General features: G+C 39.7%; 1 protein-coding gene across 3 annotated transcripts in view; it reads right to left on the bottom strand.

Annotated features, from left to right (window-relative positions):
• LOC139941398 (ras-specific guanine nucleotide-releasing factor 2-like) overlaps positions 1-19,247 on the bottom strand; it is a 103,333-nt gene that overhangs the window by 14,876 nt on the left and 69,210 nt on the right. The window contains exons 7-21 of one of the 3 annotated variants that reach the window (XM_071937868.1): positions 18,771-18,850; positions 17,686-17,882; positions 16,310-16,420; positions 12,667-12,784; positions 11,448-11,617; positions 10,525-10,591; positions 9,476-9,615; positions 8,950-9,035; positions 8,232-8,282; positions 5,054-5,305; positions 4,005-4,213; positions 3,038-3,247; positions 2,112-2,351; positions 1,281-1,381; positions 450-562 (exon numbers count right to left, since the gene is read on the bottom strand). In XM_071937868.1, the coding sequence (XP_071793969.1) occupies positions 450-562; positions 1,281-1,381; positions 2,112-2,351; positions 3,038-3,247; positions 4,005-4,213; positions 5,054-5,305; positions 8,232-8,282; positions 8,950-9,035; positions 9,476-9,615; positions 10,525-10,591; positions 11,448-11,617; positions 12,667-12,784; positions 16,310-16,420; positions 17,686-17,882; positions 18,771-18,850 (2,145 nt within the window). The remainder of the gene's footprint in view (positions 1-449; positions 563-1,280; positions 1,382-2,111; positions 2,352-3,037; positions 3,248-4,004; positions 4,214-5,053; positions 5,306-8,231; positions 8,283-8,949; positions 9,036-9,475; positions 9,616-10,524; positions 10,592-11,447; positions 11,618-12,666; positions 12,785-16,309; positions 16,421-17,685; positions 17,883-18,770; positions 18,851-19,247) is intronic. The other 2 variants (XM_071937869.1, XM_071937870.1) reach the window with 2 other exon arrangements.

Genomic DNA, 19,247 nt, shown 5'->3' with positions numbered 1-19,247 from the left:
GTCGAGTTGGTCTTTGAAAAGCGTTTGTAACCGTTTTTTATAAAATGCATATGGGTAGAAAGATGTTGTATAAGTAGAATACAATGATCCACACAAACATGCCTCGAAATTGCGTGGTTTTCCTTTTACCTCGTCGACTAACACGTCGGCCATTTATGGGGGTCAAAATTTTGACTCCCATAAATGGCCGACCATGTTAGTTCGCACAGTAGAAGGAAAACCACGCAATTTCGAGGCAAACTTGTGTGGATCATTGTATTCTACTTTTATAACATCTTTCCAACATATGCATTTTATAAAAAATGGTTACAAACGCATTTGTTTTGGCCAACTCGTCCGATCCAAGGCAACGTGTTCCTTTAACAGTGCAGCTTAAGCAAGGGAATTATGGGGTAAGAAGTGCCATGACACTAAGCATGACAAAGGGGAAACGCTTGCAAAATAGTTACCTAAGAATATTCGCTGCTCCTTTGTGCTCTGAAGGGAGGAGATTCTGGTTGGAGACTATTTCCTCCAGGAATTCCACCACTGCGTTCCTGAGTTCACCGTTTGACTCAAAATCCTAATGATTTAAGAAGAGATAAGTCATAAAATGTTAGACAAATTGAAACAAGCCTATCAGCCTTCAAGAGTCTAAAGACTTTAAGAGAGACTAAACGTCAGGTAATTGATTATTTTTTTTGCATTTGTACCATAGGTCTTTTTGGTTGGTAAGCAGTTTGCAAAAGCAAAAACTTTTTTCTCAACACAAACAAGATTATGCTTAGTAAAATTTTGTATAATTCTGACCAAAAAGTAATATAAACAGTTTCCTCATTCAATTAAATATGTCTTTAACACTGCTAACTGATGACTGATTCATGTAGTGCAACTTTACAAACTATGAGATTAAAGGTAGTGGACACTATTGGTAATTACTCAAAATAATTATAAGCATAAAACCTTTCTTGATGACGAGCAATGGGGAGAGGTTGATAGTATAAAACATTGTGAGATACGGCTCCCTCTAAAGTAACGTAGTTTTGAGAAAGAGGTAATTTTCCAAGAATTTGATTTTGAGACCTCAGAATTAGATTTTTAGGTCTCAAAATCAAGCATCTGAAAGCACACAACTTTGTGTTACAAGGGTGTTTTTTCTTTCATTATTATCTTGCAACTTCGACGACCAATTGAGTTTTAAATTTTTACAGGTTTGTTATTTTATGCATACGTTGAGATACACCAAGTGACAAGACTGGTCTTTGACATTTACCAATAGTGTCCAGTGTCTTTAAACTTACCTGACTGAACTTGGAGACCCAGTGACGTATGACGTTGATAACTCTCACTGTAGCAGCTGAACTTATTACCTCTTTACTCAGACAACTTTGGAGCTTTCCTCCTAGGAAAGAAAACCATGGGTTATTGATCATGTTGTCTACATAGATATAAAATTAAAATAACTAAATTGGCCGCGCGTACATACGCGGGTTCTGGCATAGGGCTGCCATTGGCCTATCTCCCGTGTTCATTTTCTGTGCGTTGCCGTCAGCATGTGACTTGTTGCCGTCAGCACGTGACATTTAGTGCGTCCAAAGCCTATCTCTCGTGTTCATTTTCTGCGCATCGCCTTTGGAACGTGAAACTTTTACCGTGTCCATGGCGAACCAAAACTTTTTCTACACAGGCAATGGCGCGTGTGGTGACGCGCGGCCGATCTAGTCATTCTGTTCTATAGTTGTCTATGGGTTGTCCATGGGTTGGTAATGAAACAAAGGATGGCTCATGAGTGAAATTAATCACTGTAGCTCGCAAGCCTTAAGAAACCTATAGTGCTTGATGTGAACCAGAACCACAACCAATACTAAAACATTCACACAGTGAAAGTCTCCAGCGCCCAATTTCTGCCAATCAATGAGCCAATCTTAGAGGCAAAGTAAACCCTTGGCTTATGGAACCGTTGAATTGTTATAACCCTGCCCGCTGTGTACAGCAAGGGTCGTTGCTGAATCATGCCTTTGACAGCAGCAAAGTTCCTCGGCAACTTTCATCTTAGCTTGGTTACTGAAAAACTACTAAATATTGCGTAGGTTTTATGTGAATAAAATGATAATACGTAGAGAGACACTAACTTCCGAAGGCTCTACTCCGTCCCCTTGGCCTAGCCTCAGGTATGACATCCTTTGGGTTGCTGCATCCAGCAGTGGCTGCTGCAAAGGCCGCACTGGCCGAAGAGGAGCTTGACCGGCGAGTGGACTGTCGAGAAGATGTAACTACGACACCGGCCGACACCGTAGTGTTTGGTGGTGAGCCGCCGAACTGGAAATGGGAACCCACTGAGCTTCTTGGGGAGGTTGGGATTGGGATTTCAGCTGTAGTAGATAGTTAGAAAGAATAAGCGGAAATTAGGGAAAAAAGGTAACACTTTCAGGAGTAAAAGTTGTTGGTGACAAAAAGGTCTGAAACTAAATTAACAATACAACCCTGTTATGGCGCAGCAGAGGGATCACCTTAAGAGGATGCAACTTTTTATTTCAAATATCAACAGGCATGCAACTGCCCGTTGAAAAAAAAAGAGGAACATTTTCAAAGGCACAAGGCAAGTGCGGAGCGAGGCAGCCGAAACGCCACGGGACATGATACCCACAATGGTACCCTAGAAAATGTTGAGGTTTATTATGCTATATTAGGTGTATTTTTAGCGTGGTCTAGGCTTATTTTACATGAGTGTAGTTGTACACTGTTAATGTCAGGCATATATTAGGCTAAAAAAAAAAAAAAAAATGAGAAAAACAAAAAAATAAAACTTTTTTTGTTTCGTTTTTTTTTTTTTTTTTTACGTTTTTTTTTTTTTTTTTCACGTTTAAAAAAAACAAAAAGCGCGGAAGAGTTGCATGCCTGTATCAAGTAGTAATTAACCACTGGGAAAACTAATCGGACAAATTTTCATGTTTTGTACAAGGAAAACAAAAATAACATTAATAATCTCTGATGAAATAAATATTTCAATTGAAAGTTTTGCAGCTCTCTGTTTGGGCAAGAGCTCTTAAACACCCACCTGTCTTAATGCCCTTAGCCAGGGCGGCAATGTTGGGTGCGGAGTGACTCGTTGACAAAATCCTCTTCGGGGAGAGCCCCACTGGAATGTGCTCCATGATACGAGGGCTCTGAGGAGGGGTCAGCACATTATTATTGAAAGGGGGCGAGGCAGGGGGCGTAGTCAGATCTGTTGACGGCACTTCATTCTCCTGGCTGGACTTCTCGGATGCTGTTGAGTGACATAAAGGAAAAGCTCATCAATGACAACAAAACTTTTACAAAAAATATCAATTCAGTATATTGAAGCTTCCTCAAGTTACAATTGATGCATTTGTGAAAAGCTTCCTCAAAAATGTTGGGGCTTGGGAAATTTCATATTTTGAAAAGAATTTGGGTGACCCAGCTTGAAAAGGTTGACCTTAGGAACATAAACTCCCATGCTATGGCTTTACTTCCCATCTATCCCAAGAATGAAACAATTATGGTCAAGTGTCTTCCTCAAGCACCTGAGCCCAATTTCATAAAACTGTAGCAGAAAATACTGATTTGTTTTGCTAAGGACAAATTGTGTTAAGTTCTGAAAAGATGGTTCGATAAGTATGCTCTGCTGCCGATTTCACGAAACGCTAGGATTAATCCTATCTCGAGTTAGGACGAGTAACCCGTCCTAACTTATGATGGGTCCATGCGTCCTACATCTTCAGATAGGGAACTTAACTCGTCCGAAGTCCTTAGATTAATCCTAAGTTAGGACGAGTTTGATGATATCGACGGCTGATCATCTTCAGGAGACTGCTGGACTCTGTTGCTGGATGCTGCTTATGTACTGCCTTGTTTGGAAACTAACTAGTTGTTGGGCTTGGCTCTGCAGTGCCCGAAGGCAGGAACAGGAACTGAATAAGCTGGGCTTAGCTCGAGCTTAGCGTGTAGGCCGGAGCTGGGGATAAACCTAAACTGAAGACAGACTTAATATCAGAAGAACCAACCTTTCTTAAAACTTCTCCTGAACGGGTGCATCCTGGCATTAGTGTTTGTATCAATGAACTCACGGTTACCACTTGAGCATTCTACGGACACTGGGGATGTGACGGTGATGCTATGTCTGGCTGATCGGGCAATGCTCGGGCTGGCTGGTGGGGGACTGTTAACTGGCTGGTTAGCCTCGTTCAGCTTGGGACTAGAGGGTGGATGCACACTAACAACAGAAAGAGAACAAAATAAATGATTTCAGTAATTTGTTGATATTAATAACACTCCTAGTACTCATAACACTCCCTCTGTGTTATAGCTTCGGGAAGTTCCAACTGTCAAAAGTACACCAGTGGTGTAATGTTGGTGTAGGTGAGAACAGTTTTCCAACTGAACATCAAATGTATATCAGTAAAGTAATATTGGTTTAGATAAGGTAAGATTTGACGTATTATTGTGAAGCTATTTCCTTAAGTTCAATCTGAACACTAAAGTACACCAGTTGTGTAATAATGGTGTAGATGAGGTGTGTTTGAGGTATCAGTGTGAAGCAATTTCATTTAGTTCCAATTGAACATAAAAATACCAGTTTTGTTATATTGGTACATTTTAAGTGTGACGATAATTGTTGAAGTGTTTAATTTCTTTTTCAGTGGGTTATTGTTTACGGTTCGTTTTAATTGTCAGCTTAAAGAAAATGTATTGTAAACTTGGGTGTGATTCCTGATTATACAGCAGTTTGAATGGCTTCTGACTGATGAAAGAATGGGTTAGATAGCTTAATAAGAGTGCTGGGGTGGATTTCACAAAGAGTTAGAACTAGTCTTATCTTGAGTTAGGACGAGTTACTCGTCCTAACTTAGGACTAGCTGTACGTTTTTGATATCTCTTAGGACTAGTCCTAAGTTAGGACTAGTCCTAACTCTTTGTGAAATCGACCCCTGGCTCTTTAACCCAAAGTTTGTAGGTTTAAGTCCACCTCTAAGAATTTTTTCTTTTCTACTCAAAATTATTTCATAAAGTAACATAACATATCTTTTGCGGGAGGACTTTAAACAAAACATACTTGAGAAGTCCTTCCACAGTATCAGGATTACGGTAGACTCGCTTCAAGGTGTCCAAGATCTCTTGCCAGGAGGTGAACGTCCCGTACGTCAACAAGAAGGTGTTGAGGAAATCGATACTGAGGAACCTCAGGTCGGTCAGCCTCTCTAAGAGACGCTCCAGGGTGGCGTAACGGATCTGCGGCACCTTGCAGGAGTTGAGGATCTTACTGAACCGGATGTCGTGGTCGTCTTTAAAGAGGCGAGAATCAGACCTGAAAGGCAAGATGAGAAGCATGACGACACCAAGAATGATCGAATGTAATGTGAATATAGAAGTTACCTTGCCTCAAAATTGAGAATACTTGTTTCACCGTCACTTCTGGTAAAAGTAACCTTAGCAATGTTGGGTCCTTTGCCAAACCTGGGCCCAATTTCATAGAGCTGCTTAGCGGCCGATTTTGTGCTTACTGTGCGATTTCTATTTCATAGCGCTGCTAACCGTAAGCACACGAAAAGGCATGCTAACTTTCCGGTGCATACGGCACAAAAATAAATGACGTCACAATGCAAATCCATGGTAAACACGCAATATGGCCCCCAAATTTGTCCGCTAACCTGTGAAATACGCTAAGGCTTAAGCAAATTTTTCTGCTACAGTAAGCACGCAAACTTGCTCACCATTAAGCAGCGCTTTGAAATTGGGCCCAGGTCTTGGGTTTCCGCTCTGTCTTAAGCCCGGTTCATACTTCCTGCAAGTGTGAATGCACTACAAATTTTTACGTCACAGGGATGATTCCGCAGTGAATGTTGCGCAGGAGTTTAACACATTTCAACTGTTGCAAATTATTCATTGCAAATTTGTGAAACCAAAATTTGTATAGCATTCACAGGAAGTATGAAATATAGAAGAGTTTGCGGTAACACCATGTAATAACAATCTCTAAATGAGTTGGGGTGGTTCTGAAAAGAACCGTAGGGTTAACTCGACGTTTCGATCAGTATGCTCTGATCGTCTTCTGGAGAATGCATTCTCCAGAAGACGATCAGAGCATACTGATCGAAACGTCGAGTTAACCCTACGGTTCTTTTCAGAACCACCCCAACTCATTTAGAGATTGTTATTACATGGTGTTACCGCAAACTCTTCTATATCTTATCTCCACCATGCAAAGTTTCAAATCCAGGAAGTATGAACTTTGGCTTTTTAGGCCCCGTCTCTAGCTTGAGCACTGGCTGTGGCTCGTCCAGTCCATTTATGAGCAGTGTACATTTTGCCTAAGTTCAGAAAGCTCATAGGCACAAAATGCCTCATGATATAACTGGTAAAAACATAAGTGGGTAAACCAAGTAGACACTAGTTCATTAAAAGAACAGAAATCAACAGCACAAAGTTGGATAGTCAAATCCTGTGGTGGAAAAACAGGAGAGCGCAAAGTTCCGTGGCCACGTACTTCATTTTAAAATTGTCGGTACCTTCAAAACCAGCAGGTCACAGTTGATGATGCAGTTAATTAATTGCTCAGGGGGAAAAAGGCAACAAGGGAGCAACTTTAATATGAAGAGCAAGCAAAGAAAAGTAAAATGAGATAAAAAAGAGGAAGAGAAAATAATGGATCGCTGGTAATTTGCCAACTTTCTACCCATGATAGCAGTATTTTGAGCTTTTGAAATTATTAGCTAAAAAACTACATGAGGTATGTTTCCACAGGAAAGGACATTGTTTATGAGAAAGGAATGTCAAATGTATTTCAAATTTCACCAGCATAAAAAAGGGCAAAAAATGAAACAAAAATGAGCAGCTATCTTATGTACAAGAGCAACTAATTCAAAACATTTCAAACGTTCATTGAGCAGATAAAAAAAATAAACTAAAATAAATGACAAAATGTGTAGGAATTTGCTCCATCCAAATTTACGGTTGCTCTTTACCAACACATGGACTCCTTACATGTGAACCTCCTTGAAATGTTCCTTATCCGCCACATGGTACCACCAAGAAATATGAACAAAAAGTAAAAAGATCTTTACATGGAAAGTGAAATTTAACTGAACTTAATCCTAGGAAATGAATGCTTAATGGCTAACTTGGAGCTATGAAGACTTGACAAGGTTATGTCCAAATAAGTCATTCGCAAATTAAATTTGAATAAAGTGTGGTAGAATGACTTTTCCTGTCTTAGGTGAACGCTCAAGTTTGACTTCCTTTGACTTCCTTAGACTATGAAGGCAGGGTTGTTATGTCACTTGGTTTGCGCCAAAATCTTGCAAAGCTACACTGAAGAGACAATGAACAGCATTTATTCTTGACCATATTTGGCTGCAGCTGTGGCTATCAGCCGATGTGAAGGTAAGCTATAGCCACAGCCGCAGTTGACAAAGCCTGTACAATCAGAGATTGAGCAGTAAACAAATTTCTGATGATTATGTTTAGCAAAAGGGTACGCCTTAGCTAACTAGATGTCATGATGTCAATCTGAGTCAATTGGATAAAGACAAGTTCGAGTGAAACGCTATACTACACACTCGAGAATTAAATTGGGATTTGACTAAAGGTTGGCACTTAGTCTGAGGTGTCAGTTTAACGTTCCCTTTTTACCAATCAATGTTTTGTACCAGATTTTATTCAAGTTTATTATTGATCTCATTTGGCTGCAGCTGTGACCGTCAGTAAAGTTCAGCCATATAGCCATAGCGGTCAATGTGGACAAAGCCTATAATAGCCATCAGAGATTGAGCAGTAAACACCATGATAACCATTACGCCCTTAGCAACCATGACAGCCAGAATAAAACATGCTGAATGAACAAATATTTGCCTGCATCACCTCACAAGAAATAAAATCTTCATACTTATTAATATTAAGCAAACATTTGGTAAGTAAAACTGATTTTCAAAAATGCAGGGGCCAGTGATTTCACAGGTTTTTGATTTCATGCACAAAATTGGTCACACAAAGTGAGGATTTTGTCCTACGACAATTACCAATGCGGTCCACATCCTCTCAAGTCCATTGAAATGTAACTCCCCACTCTAGCCCCGCCCCATTCTACACCTCCCTCCACCAATGATGAGTTTTACATTCAGCATGTTTGAACCCCTCCATCACCAGGCTTTCCTAGCTCACCATGCACAACCAGCTAGAAAAAAAAAACAGCCGCCAAGAGCCAAAGACCCAAATTACAAAATTTGTGTTTATACCTGTTACAGTTGCATGGGCTGCTTTGCGAATTGTGACGGCTTCTACTATTTCTTTTTTGCATGGAAATAAATTGAGAGCACGTTGTTAATGGAGTTTAAAAAAAAACATGTCTTGACTTAAGTGTTAAAAAAAATATAAAAAATAAAAAAATAAAAATCTGAACCAATCTTTATTTTTATTAAACTCATTTAGCAGTCACCATTGAAAGTCATAATAAAAATGATCTTTGTATTAGGTGAAAGTTTCACGACTCCGCGGCTTGAAGGATATGCTGGGATTTTAAACAACATTTTGTCAAAACCATCAAACAGACACAGGCCATGTTTTGCAGGTTTTTGTTTGTTTAAGAACAAGAATGTTTTTTCACATAGAAATATTTTACAAAAGATCTTTCTTAAAAAAAAAGGGTCTGCTTGTTTTTGTTTTTTGTTTATAATACATTGGCAAATAAGCCGCCCGACATTTAAGCCACAGAAGTTTTTCTTACGACCGAAATCAACATTTGCCAAAGATTATGATACTTTTGTAAGGACTCTATCTGAAAATAAATTCATCACAAAAATGCCTTTGACCTTAGCTCCCCTCTTTAAATCAAATAAAGATGTACCCATTAAGGAATTTTATTACTGAAACTCTTTAAGGACGCTTTTTGGGACACGAAACTGTTCACTAAAATTTGAAAAAGATAAGAGAAGAAGAAATCGTGACTACACTTACTTGATACACTGGGGGAGATGGATAGATGAACTGCTCTCCTCTAAACTTGGATCTAACAAACCGTTGTAATGCAGGTTGTCAATACACTGAAATAATAGAAGAAAATAAACTCATGTGAGATAAGACCCAAAAAAAATAAAAAAATAAAAGAAAAAATGTTTTCCCCAAATCTCACTAAAAAGAAATGGCATCCGAAATGAACTGGTCCACTGAGCTCCACCTTGACCTATATGTATCACAGCACTCTCCGTTCAGGGAACACCTTAAGGGGATGCAATTGGTTAATTTGTATCTTGGTGCGGTTGCCCTGGTTTTACTATAGTTTCTAGGACGTCAGCTCCGTAAGGCTTAGAAATGTACATCAAGGACGGCATAAATATAATCTCACTATTGTTAATATTCTACCCTGAAGTATTTTGCACGAATAAATTTCATCCAAAGTGTAGTGGCTAAAGATCTAATCGGTCCAGTTTATTTTTTTGCAGACTTCAGTTTTATAAAAAGTTTAAAGGTACTATCTGAATACCTGACTGATGTCACTAGTCCATGCAGCTTTGTCTTGATGGCTTGGTGCTACCAGGGTGATGATCATTGGAGGTCCACTCTTGGAATCTACAATCAGCTTGAAATCTAGACCATCATAATCGGCCGTAGGAGGCTGAGCGGCTGATAGACAACACAACAAAGACAAACATGTCCAGTCAACAAATAAGACTATTAAATAAGGGAATCAATGTGTGGTGAAGAGGTTTTCAACTAGTGGTTTAAACCCGTAGAGTCAAAGTCGAGGTAAATTATCAAGAACCAGGCCTTGGCGGGTTTAAACCACTAGTTGAATACCGATTCAACACACTTTGATTCCCATTCATAAATACCCCTTCGGTCAAAAAACATCAACACTTTTTGGTCAAAAAGTAAAATAAACGCAAAAATTAAAATTTTCCAATGGTTTCTTTCAACAGAACACCCCTCCAGCTGTGAAATGGTAAGGCCCTCTGGTAAACAACTCCTCATAAGGAGATTGCTGTGTGCGTCACGCGTATCACGTGATGTGGCACAGGTATCAAAACATGGCTTTTTGGTGGTACCCTTATTCTTGTAAGCATAATTTTGTTGTGCTAAGCTACTTTTTTTGTGCTTAAAGGGAAGGTCTACGTTTGGTAATCACTCTTCAAATTAGTGGCAATAAAAACTTCCTTGGTTTAAAGTACAGCAGCTTTCAATAGTATAAAGCATTTTGAGAATGAATTCACTTCGAATTAATACGGTCATGGAAAGATTTATTCTTTGAATCTGAGAAGCGTTACTGACAGCAGTGTCTCTCAGATTGTGTATTCCAATTACAGTTTATTTTTTTTAATCGCTCTGAATTGTCGGCAGTATCTCAAATGAACTTTCACTTTAAGCAGCTCCATGAAATTGGGGCCTGCGTGTGTGAACAGAGGAGCAATTTAACGTCGAATGTGTTTTCTATGTACACACAAAAATAAATAAAAAAATGTGTATGTAATTGTTGATTATTGAAAAAAAAAATACACAAAATATAAATACCAACTTGTAAAACCAGAAACTCACTTTCATCATCAAATGGGTCAAAATCCTCCACAATTGCTGTGTCTATCAAAGGAATCTTCCCTCCAACCTACAGAATCAATCAGAAAGATGATTTGATGAAAATCTGCGAGATGGCAAAGCACAATTTGTCAACGTTTTAAACAGAAAGTTGGAGCAGGTATCAAAACATATTCAGCCAATACATTAAGCTTTCATCAGAAAAAAACCTATACAACTTTTGGAAAAAACCCTACAAAAAATACTTGAGGTCTCTCAGTCGTTGGTCCAAGTCCCGCTCCAGTCAGTTTGTCTTTGTTTTAACCTAAATTGTCTTACATGTATGTTTATTAAGTGTACTTAAATACCCAAGAGAAATACAAGTATCCAACTTTTTCACAAAGGCATTACACAGTGAAGTATCATTCTCCAAATGCAAAACACCAGGGCCCAATTTCATGGCTCTGCTTACCGCGTAGAATGCCTATTGACGTGGAGTACACTCGCGCACAAGCCAAAATTCCCTGCTAACCCGTGAAATACGCTAGACGTAAGCACAGAATTCCCTGCTTCTGCATATGCCGATTCTTTGTCTACGCTTAGCAGCTCTGCCCTGGGGTCAGGGCCCAATTTTATGGCTCTAGCCATAAAATTGGGATCTAGCCATAAAATTGGGCCCTGACCCCAGGGTTTATCCAGTCAGAAGTTTATTGGCTCGACCCTAAAATCACTTGCCTCTGGTCCAGTGGTAATATCTAGCCCTGTATAGAGTCTATGGCCCCTTTCAAAACCACGTCTTCGGTTTTGGATACGGCTTCAGGCTCCGTTCTCTCATCTGAAGCCCTGAGCACAAAAGCAAAGCACACGAAGCGGGAACAAGCTAGCCTGGGCCGAATCTGGAGCCGAAGCAGTGGATTTAAAATGGGCCTATATCTATCCACACATACCTTGGCCAAGTGAAGTTTCCCACCAGACGTTCTGCTGGTGATCAGTAGGTGTTTTGTGAAGAGGAAACATTGCCGAACCCCCTCCTTGCGAGTGTCTACCTTGGCACCTAAAGACCCTAGTCTGGTACGACTCACCCTGGTCCTCTCTTGCATCACCTGGATTAGTGTTCCTGGAGGTTGAGGAACAGTAGGAGGGGGGAAGGAAGGCAGGAGGTTTTAAAGAATTCAAAATGGTCACTGAAATCTTCAGTCTTCTAACACTCCATACTACCTTTAAGACACTGGACACTATTGGTAATTGTCAAAGACCAGTCTTCTCACATCTCAACATATGCATAAAATAACAAACCTGTGAAAATTTGAGCTCGATTGGTCGTTGGAGTTGCGAGAAAACTATGAAAGAAAAAAGACCCTTGTAACATGAAGTTGTGTGCTTTCAGATGCTTGATTTCGAGACCTCAAATTCTAAATGTGAGGTCTCGAAATCAAAATCGTGGTAATTAAAACTATGTCATACCAGAGGGAGCAGTTTCTACCAATGATTTATACTATCAACCTCTCCCCATTACTTCTCACCAAGTAAGGTTTTATGCTGATAATTATTTTGAGTTATTACCAATAGTGTCCACTGCCTTTGAACAGGTATTTGAGTGAAACAATTTTTAACAGGAACGGTATTTAAACTTGTTTATAATGTGTTTGTTTATTATTTAAAGGCTTCTAACTGCATCACCAATACTGGACTTCCTTGCCGAACAATGTCCCACCAGCATCAGCAACACTTGATAAGTAGCGCCTACAACTGATTGGACACGAGACTAGGCATGCAAATTCCACTCTCGGGGACAAAACAACCAACCTACAGAACCAGACTGTAGAGGTAGGGAGAGCCTACCATTAGCAACTTTCTGATTACTTGAGAATGGTTGGTAGTGGCTTGAATCAGCTTTACCAAGCCACTCAAAATGTCAAACAATGGAAACAAACGATTAGTAGGTAGGTAGTCATTGAGCACTGGTCCCCCCATGCGCTTGCAAGCCCATGACCATCCTCACGATAATGCCAGCAGTGATTGCTAATTCTCGGGAAATGGCTATGCCCCAGGAGAGTGCCAGGGTTTAGCAATTCAAGTGTGAAAAGGTCAACCAAATTTGTCTGGGAATTTCCAGGGAAATTTGTCCAATGTGAAAGGGGAAGGCAGATGGAACTTTGCTCTTACCTTGCCTGACAAACGTCTGCTGTACATCCAGCAGTATTTCACATCCTTCTACGATCATCCGCTCAATAGACAGGTTCTTACGGATGCTCTCCGTCTCCGACACCTCATCGTGCATAATCTAAATAATAATAATAATAGTAATAGTAATAATATTAATATTAATATTAATATTAATATTAATATTAATATTAATATTAATATTAATATTAATATTAATATTAATATTAATATTAATATTAATATTAATAACAGTAACAGTAACAGTAACAGTAACAGTAACAGTAACAGTAACAGTAACAGTAACAGTAACAGTAACAGTAACAGTAACAGTAACAGTAACAGTAACAGTAACAATAGTAACAGTAACAGTAACAGTAACAGTAACAGTAACAGTAACAGTAACAGTAACAGTAACAGTAACAGTAACAGTAACAGTAACAGTAACAGTAACAGTAACAGTAACAGTAACAGTAACAGTAACAGTAACAGTAACAGTAACAGTAACAGTAACAGTAACAGTAACAGTAACAGTAACAGTAACAGTAACAGTAACAGTAACAGTAACAGTAACAGTAACAGTAACAGTAACAGTAACAGTAACAGTAACAGTAACAGTAACAGTAACAGTAACAGTAACAGTAACAGTAACAGTAACAGTAACAGTAATAGTAATAGTAATAGTAATAATAATAATAATAATAATAATAATAATAATAATAATAATAATAATAATAATAATAATAATAATGACTAATTATATAGCGCAATGTCCACCTAGTAAGGTAATCATCAGAGCACATGTAAAGAAAAAATAGCATCAATTTAGAAAGGAGAAACAGACCAGGGAACAGTAGGGTTAAGGGCAAGAAACGAAAGGAAAGACTATCTGAAAAGCTGTTTGAAACAAATGAAATTTCAATCTGTCTTTAAATGTGTCCACGGTGCTACTATCCTGAAAGGTCTAGCTTCTAGGTAAACCACACCGCAAAAATAACCAAAGCTTTTATCATTCAGATTGAAAATATAGTTTATATCATCACCAATAAGTATTCAGGGGCCAACTTTACATAGAGGTTCAGAGGTCAAATTGAGAAAAGGTTTATGCATTTCTCATATTGAAAGGAATCCTTTCGCAGCTGCAGTGCTTCTCACTAAGTAAGTTTGTATGGTAATTAAATTGTGGAGTGACCCTACCTTTAAGGGCCACGAAAGCAGGTCCTCTGCTGCTTTAGGATTTTGTCTCAAATTTAAACCCCGCTCTAGCCAATTTCTTTTTTTTTGTCAACTCCAAATGAATTTTCATAATAAGTAGGCCTACTATAATTATGACTGTTCACTTATTTTAATAAAAATTACTAATCATGATGCTTATATGCTTTTGCATGGATAGTAGTTCCATAAAACAAACCCTGCTAGTCACACACCAATGTCAAATCCTTCTCTTTTTTTTTGGGGGGGGGGGGTTAATATAGAAACTTGGTATTTGTCATCAATCCAAGTAATATAGAATGTTTCAGTACTTGTTGGTATATCATTCAATATTAAGAATTTTTTTAATCTCTGCATGGAATGTGCAATAAAAATAAATAAAAAAACTTCAGACAGGGCCGGGGATTAGATTTCTTCAAGAATGTAACTCAATCTCGACCCTCCCTTCCCAGTTCCATCTTGCAAGAAATGATCCGTTTCTTGGGCAAAGACTTGTGGAATCACCAATCCTGTGATTTCATCACATCCCTCTCCACCCCACTGCCTCCTCTTATCATCTTTCCCCCTTCATCATCCATCAACCCGCATCCTCCCAAGACGCTGACCACCTGCAGGCATCTCAAAATATTATGGTTGGACGGAAATCGCCCCGTTGACAATCCAGGTACGTCTGGCATTCGCAGAGGAATTCGGGTTATATTGGCGTCCCTTTCTTGTCTAAGAAAAGGAACCCCCTCGGCGAGATTGTCGGAAAAGAGGAAATGATCAGATTTTTTTTTTAAAGCTTGCCTACGTAACACTGGTTTTACATAAAGTCCAAGAAATGAAAAGGTTTCATGTGACGAGCTGAATTTAATATCTCATATTGATTGACGTCATGAACATTAATAGCGCACACTTTGTTGGATTCGTAAAGAGTACATTCATTCATTTGGGGTAGTAATTGAGTCACATGATGCACTTATTACAAATGTATTGGGGATTGACGAATATTATTTTGGTTTTACCAATGAATTTGATTTGAAACTGAGTTATAGCCTGTAGATAGGAAAGCACTGATACCTCAGCAGCCTCATTCCTTTTTTATGGAAAATTTATGAATGCCGAAGCATAACTATTTTCAGCTAGGTCTCCAACTCAAATTCAAATATTTTAGTGGAAATTTACTTCTTTCTCGACAACTGCATTGATTCAGAGGGAGCCGTTTCTCACAATGTTTTATACTATCAACAGCTCCCCATTACTCGTTACCAAGTAAGTTTTTTGCTAACAATTATTTTGAGTAATTAACACTAGTGTCCAGTCCCTTTAATTCAGTCGTTGGTTGCCATATGATTTTTAAAATAAACCTTTAATGAATGAATGAACGAACGAACGAACAAACAAATGAAGTAGGTCACATTTTAGCGATATCATGTGGAGACCTTCACATCACAGTGGATTGATTACATTCAAAGAAGGCTCCGAAGCGAGACTGTAGTCGACGCATACATATTTAGACCGGGATTAGGTTGTAAATGTTGATGCAAAGCGCAAACTAATTATGTATTCATTGAAATTTTGGCCAGCCCAAAACCTGGAAACAAAAATACATTTGTTATACTGCACAGCGTGCAGGATTATACATGGATAAATGCATGTCCTATTTGCTTGTCATGTCTAAAAACCACACAGCATTTGTAAAACCAAATAGACCGTGGCTGAGGCTATATTCGGCACCGTATTTCCGGTGGGTTTTGATGGAGGGATTTGAAATGCAAGGCCGGATGTCTTAATCATATGCAATGAGAATCAGTTCAGGTCATGGAACCAACAGTTATTGCAAGATGCCACGATTCCACAATAGTAATAATGACATTTGTAATGTGTTTTTATGGATCCATAATTGATGGAGCGTCTTGTCTTCCCACGTGCAAGTTTTCCCAATGTCATCATCAATTGTTTCTTAAAGATTGTCATTCAGCTGTTGAACTTTTTAAAGGGAGGGTTTACATTTCGTAATCACTCTTAAAATTAATGCCAATAAAAACTTTAAAGTGAATAGTTTTGAGATCATTGAAAATCACCACCTGTTTTAAATATGTAAATTAGGTCACTTCTGGATTGAAACTCTCGTCTTATTTTTTTGATATGCCATCAATAACCACCCAATAAACCAGAAGCAACAATAATACAAGCGTTGCAATTCCTGTGACTAATAAGTTTAAATGTTTTTCTCTATCGTTCTTTTGACCCACTCACCCACAATTAAAAACAAAGAAGAGGATAGAAGTAGATAGATGTTTTAAGACTGATTGTTCTGAATGAGCCCTTAGTGTTAATAAGTACTGGATTCAGGGTTTGGAAGAGGGTGGGTCTCATTAAAAAAATAGAGCTCTCTGCACAAACTTTAAAATGTTGACAACTTTGACCAATCCCTGATTATGACTCTTACCCGTGAAAGTTCCTCCAATTTGTTCTTAGCATATTCCAGACTCTTACGCTCAACGTGGTCATGGGGTGTGTGGGCAAGCAGCTCATGTAAGGTGATGATGTATCGTGGCACCTACAAGATTAAAAATAATTGGGTCTTAATTAGCGCACATATAGTAGCTACATGTACATGTAGATAGAGGCGCTTACAACGTAAATCCCTATTCATCAGGCAGGCTCGGACCATTCCTCAAACAACTGGGTTTACAAGGTTACTGTCCAGAAAAAAAAAAACATTGCCAAGTTGGAACCAAAGCTGCAGAGAGGCCCAAACAGTAGCCCAAACTGGCGCCCAACCTGGTCGCCCAAGCCAAAGCCCGAACAAGAGCCTAAGCCGGGAGCCCAAGCCAGATGCCAATCCAAACTCAATCTATAAAGAGCCCAAAATGGAGTCCAATAGGGGAGCCCAAATAAAGTCCAAGCCAGAGCCCAAGCCGGAGCCCAAGGTACATGTAAATCCCAATCCAGAGCCCAAACTGGAATCCAAGCCGGATCCTTAACTGGAGTCCACAGGGGGAGCCCAAACTGGAGTTCAAGCCCAAGCTATAGAGCCCAAGCTGGAGCAAAAGCCGAGAGCCCAAGCCAGAGCCCAATCAAAGCCCAAACTGGCGTCCAAGGGAAGCCCAAACTGGAGTCCAAGGGAAGGCCCAAACTGAAGTTCAAGCCAAAGCCAGAGCCCAAGCCGGAGCCCAATCAAAGCCCAAACTGGAGTCCAAAGGGGGAGCCCAAACTGGAGTCCAATGGGTAGCCCAAACTGGAGTCCAAGAGGGAGCCCAAACTGGAGTCCAAGGAGGAGCCCAAACTGGAGTTCAAGCCAAAGCCAAAGCAGGAGCCCAAGCCGGTAGCTCAAACTAGAGGCCAAACTGGTTTCATAACAATAATAATAGTAATGACATTTATACAGGGCATTTTCTGTACAAATCAAAAGGCGCCTTACAGTAAAAATATCAAATATCTTGGGCCTTAGCCAAACAGGTCAATTGCTACAGGCGATGTGCATGCACAGCATGCACTTAAGAAACACTTTGGTAGTATAATAAACATGTTTTCAAACAATAAATCTCACAATCGGTAAGTAAAAAAAACGAGATTTTGCAAAAAGTGTATAAATCAGAGCATAATACTTTTAAAGCGAGATTGAACGCTTTGACAAATTTAAACTTGTACCTACAAACAAAAGTGTTATTTTAGGAGATACAAAGTTCAGACATGTTGGGAAAAAAAAAATGAACTGCAAATTTGTCTTGTTCAGATTGTCTGGGACTGGTGTTCCCGTTCAGTGCCTCAATTGACACGGGCCCTTCAATGGTGTTTTAGCGAGGGAAAAAAACAACTTACTTGGTGCATGGGGTAGGTGAGGAATGTCTCGAGGGATCTGCCTTCGCACACCGGCTTGGCCTCGTAGCATTTCAGTAGCTGATTAAACATGGGATTCTTCTGTTTACACTCGGCCAGCACCTGTAGACTGTAATGGTGATTCCTAACGTACTCATTGTATATACACAACATTGGCAGCAGCATGTCGAAGAGATCACCTGAGGAGGATAGATACAGGGCATCAGTTATAGAAAAAAATTGAATTGCCAAAAATGGCTAAAATGGCTTGACGTTTTTACCCTAGCAGAGTCTTTCTCGAAGGCTAAATGACAACACAACACACATGAACAAGTACAGAACACTTGTTTCCCTTTTACTGTCATTAAGCCTTTGAGAAAGACCCTACTAGGGTCGAAACGTCAGGCAAAAACTATGTTTTTGTGGATTCATTTCATATGTCATTTCAAGAACAGCTAACTCAATCTTCTCGTAATCTTTTTTTTTTATGAATCCAAGCAACCCTCAGAACTTGTACCAATAGGTCCAAGAAGAAACCTGTGTAGAGATTGAAATGTACAGCAGCATGACTGTGAACCTGCATTCAATTTTTTCTACAAAATGATTCATTTAAATCTTTGAATTTTTTTCTTATAAATATGTTTGTTTCGATTATGTGGAGTATTGAAGTATACAGGTGTACCATAGAAATAGAACCAGGAGAACGCTGAGTGCGCCATTGTGCATGCAATTTTTTTGTGAGACCTTTTTTATGGACGCGCGTACGCCATTTTTTCATGTGTGTATGGCAGTATAATCTGCCATACAGTGACGTAATAAACTTTGACCAATGAACACACTAGAAACGGTCTATGTGCACTGACATCTTGCCATTTTGCCATACACACGTGTCACGTGATGCTCATTTTGCCATACACGCGTGTCACCCGATGATCGTTTGCCATACACGCGTATTGCGTGTTGTCGATACGCCGCGTCCATAGACGCACACAGAGGGCAGCCGAGCTCAGAGTTCTCTGGGTTCTATTTCTATGAGGTGTACTCAGAAGACAAAATGGGACTATTTTTGAGATGCAAATTTGACCTACCTAGCACTAGTTTGGGCCAGTGTTCCATTCTTGCACTCAGTCCTTTGTAGAAAATTTGGTGAAGGAAAAACACAGTTTCACTACAGGAGAAAAAAAAGATAAAGAAAGACAATATTAGATCTTAACACAGTAGAGGACTCAGTGGGACTGGAATCACACACAGGGCATGACTTTAGCTGCCCTGTTCCTGGACTCAGTTGCCCTGGTCTTGGCCCCGGTTGGCCTGTTCCTGGACTCGGTTGCCCTGGTCTTGGCCCCGGTTGGCCTGTTCCTGGACTCAGTTGCCCTGGTCTTGGCCCCGGTTGGCCTGTTCCTGGACTCGGTTGGCCTGTTCCTGGCCTCGGGGCCTCGGTTGGCCTGTTCCTGGACTCGGTTGCCCATGTCCTGGCCTGGTTGCCCTGGTCTTGGCCACGATGCCCCTTCCATAGGAGTATCCAATGGACATGCGCTTTGCAAAATGCATCTGGCCATGTCCCT

Source organism: Asterias amurensis, chromosome 9 (assembly GCF_032118995.1).
Source record: "Asterias amurensis chromosome 9, ASM3211899v1".
In the NCBI taxonomy this organism is placed as follows: Eukaryota; Metazoa; Echinodermata; class Asteroidea; order Forcipulatida; family Asteriidae; genus Asterias; species Asterias amurensis.
The sequence above is the reverse complement of the archived record's forward strand: the minus strand, read 5'-3'. Positions and strand labels throughout refer to the sequence as shown.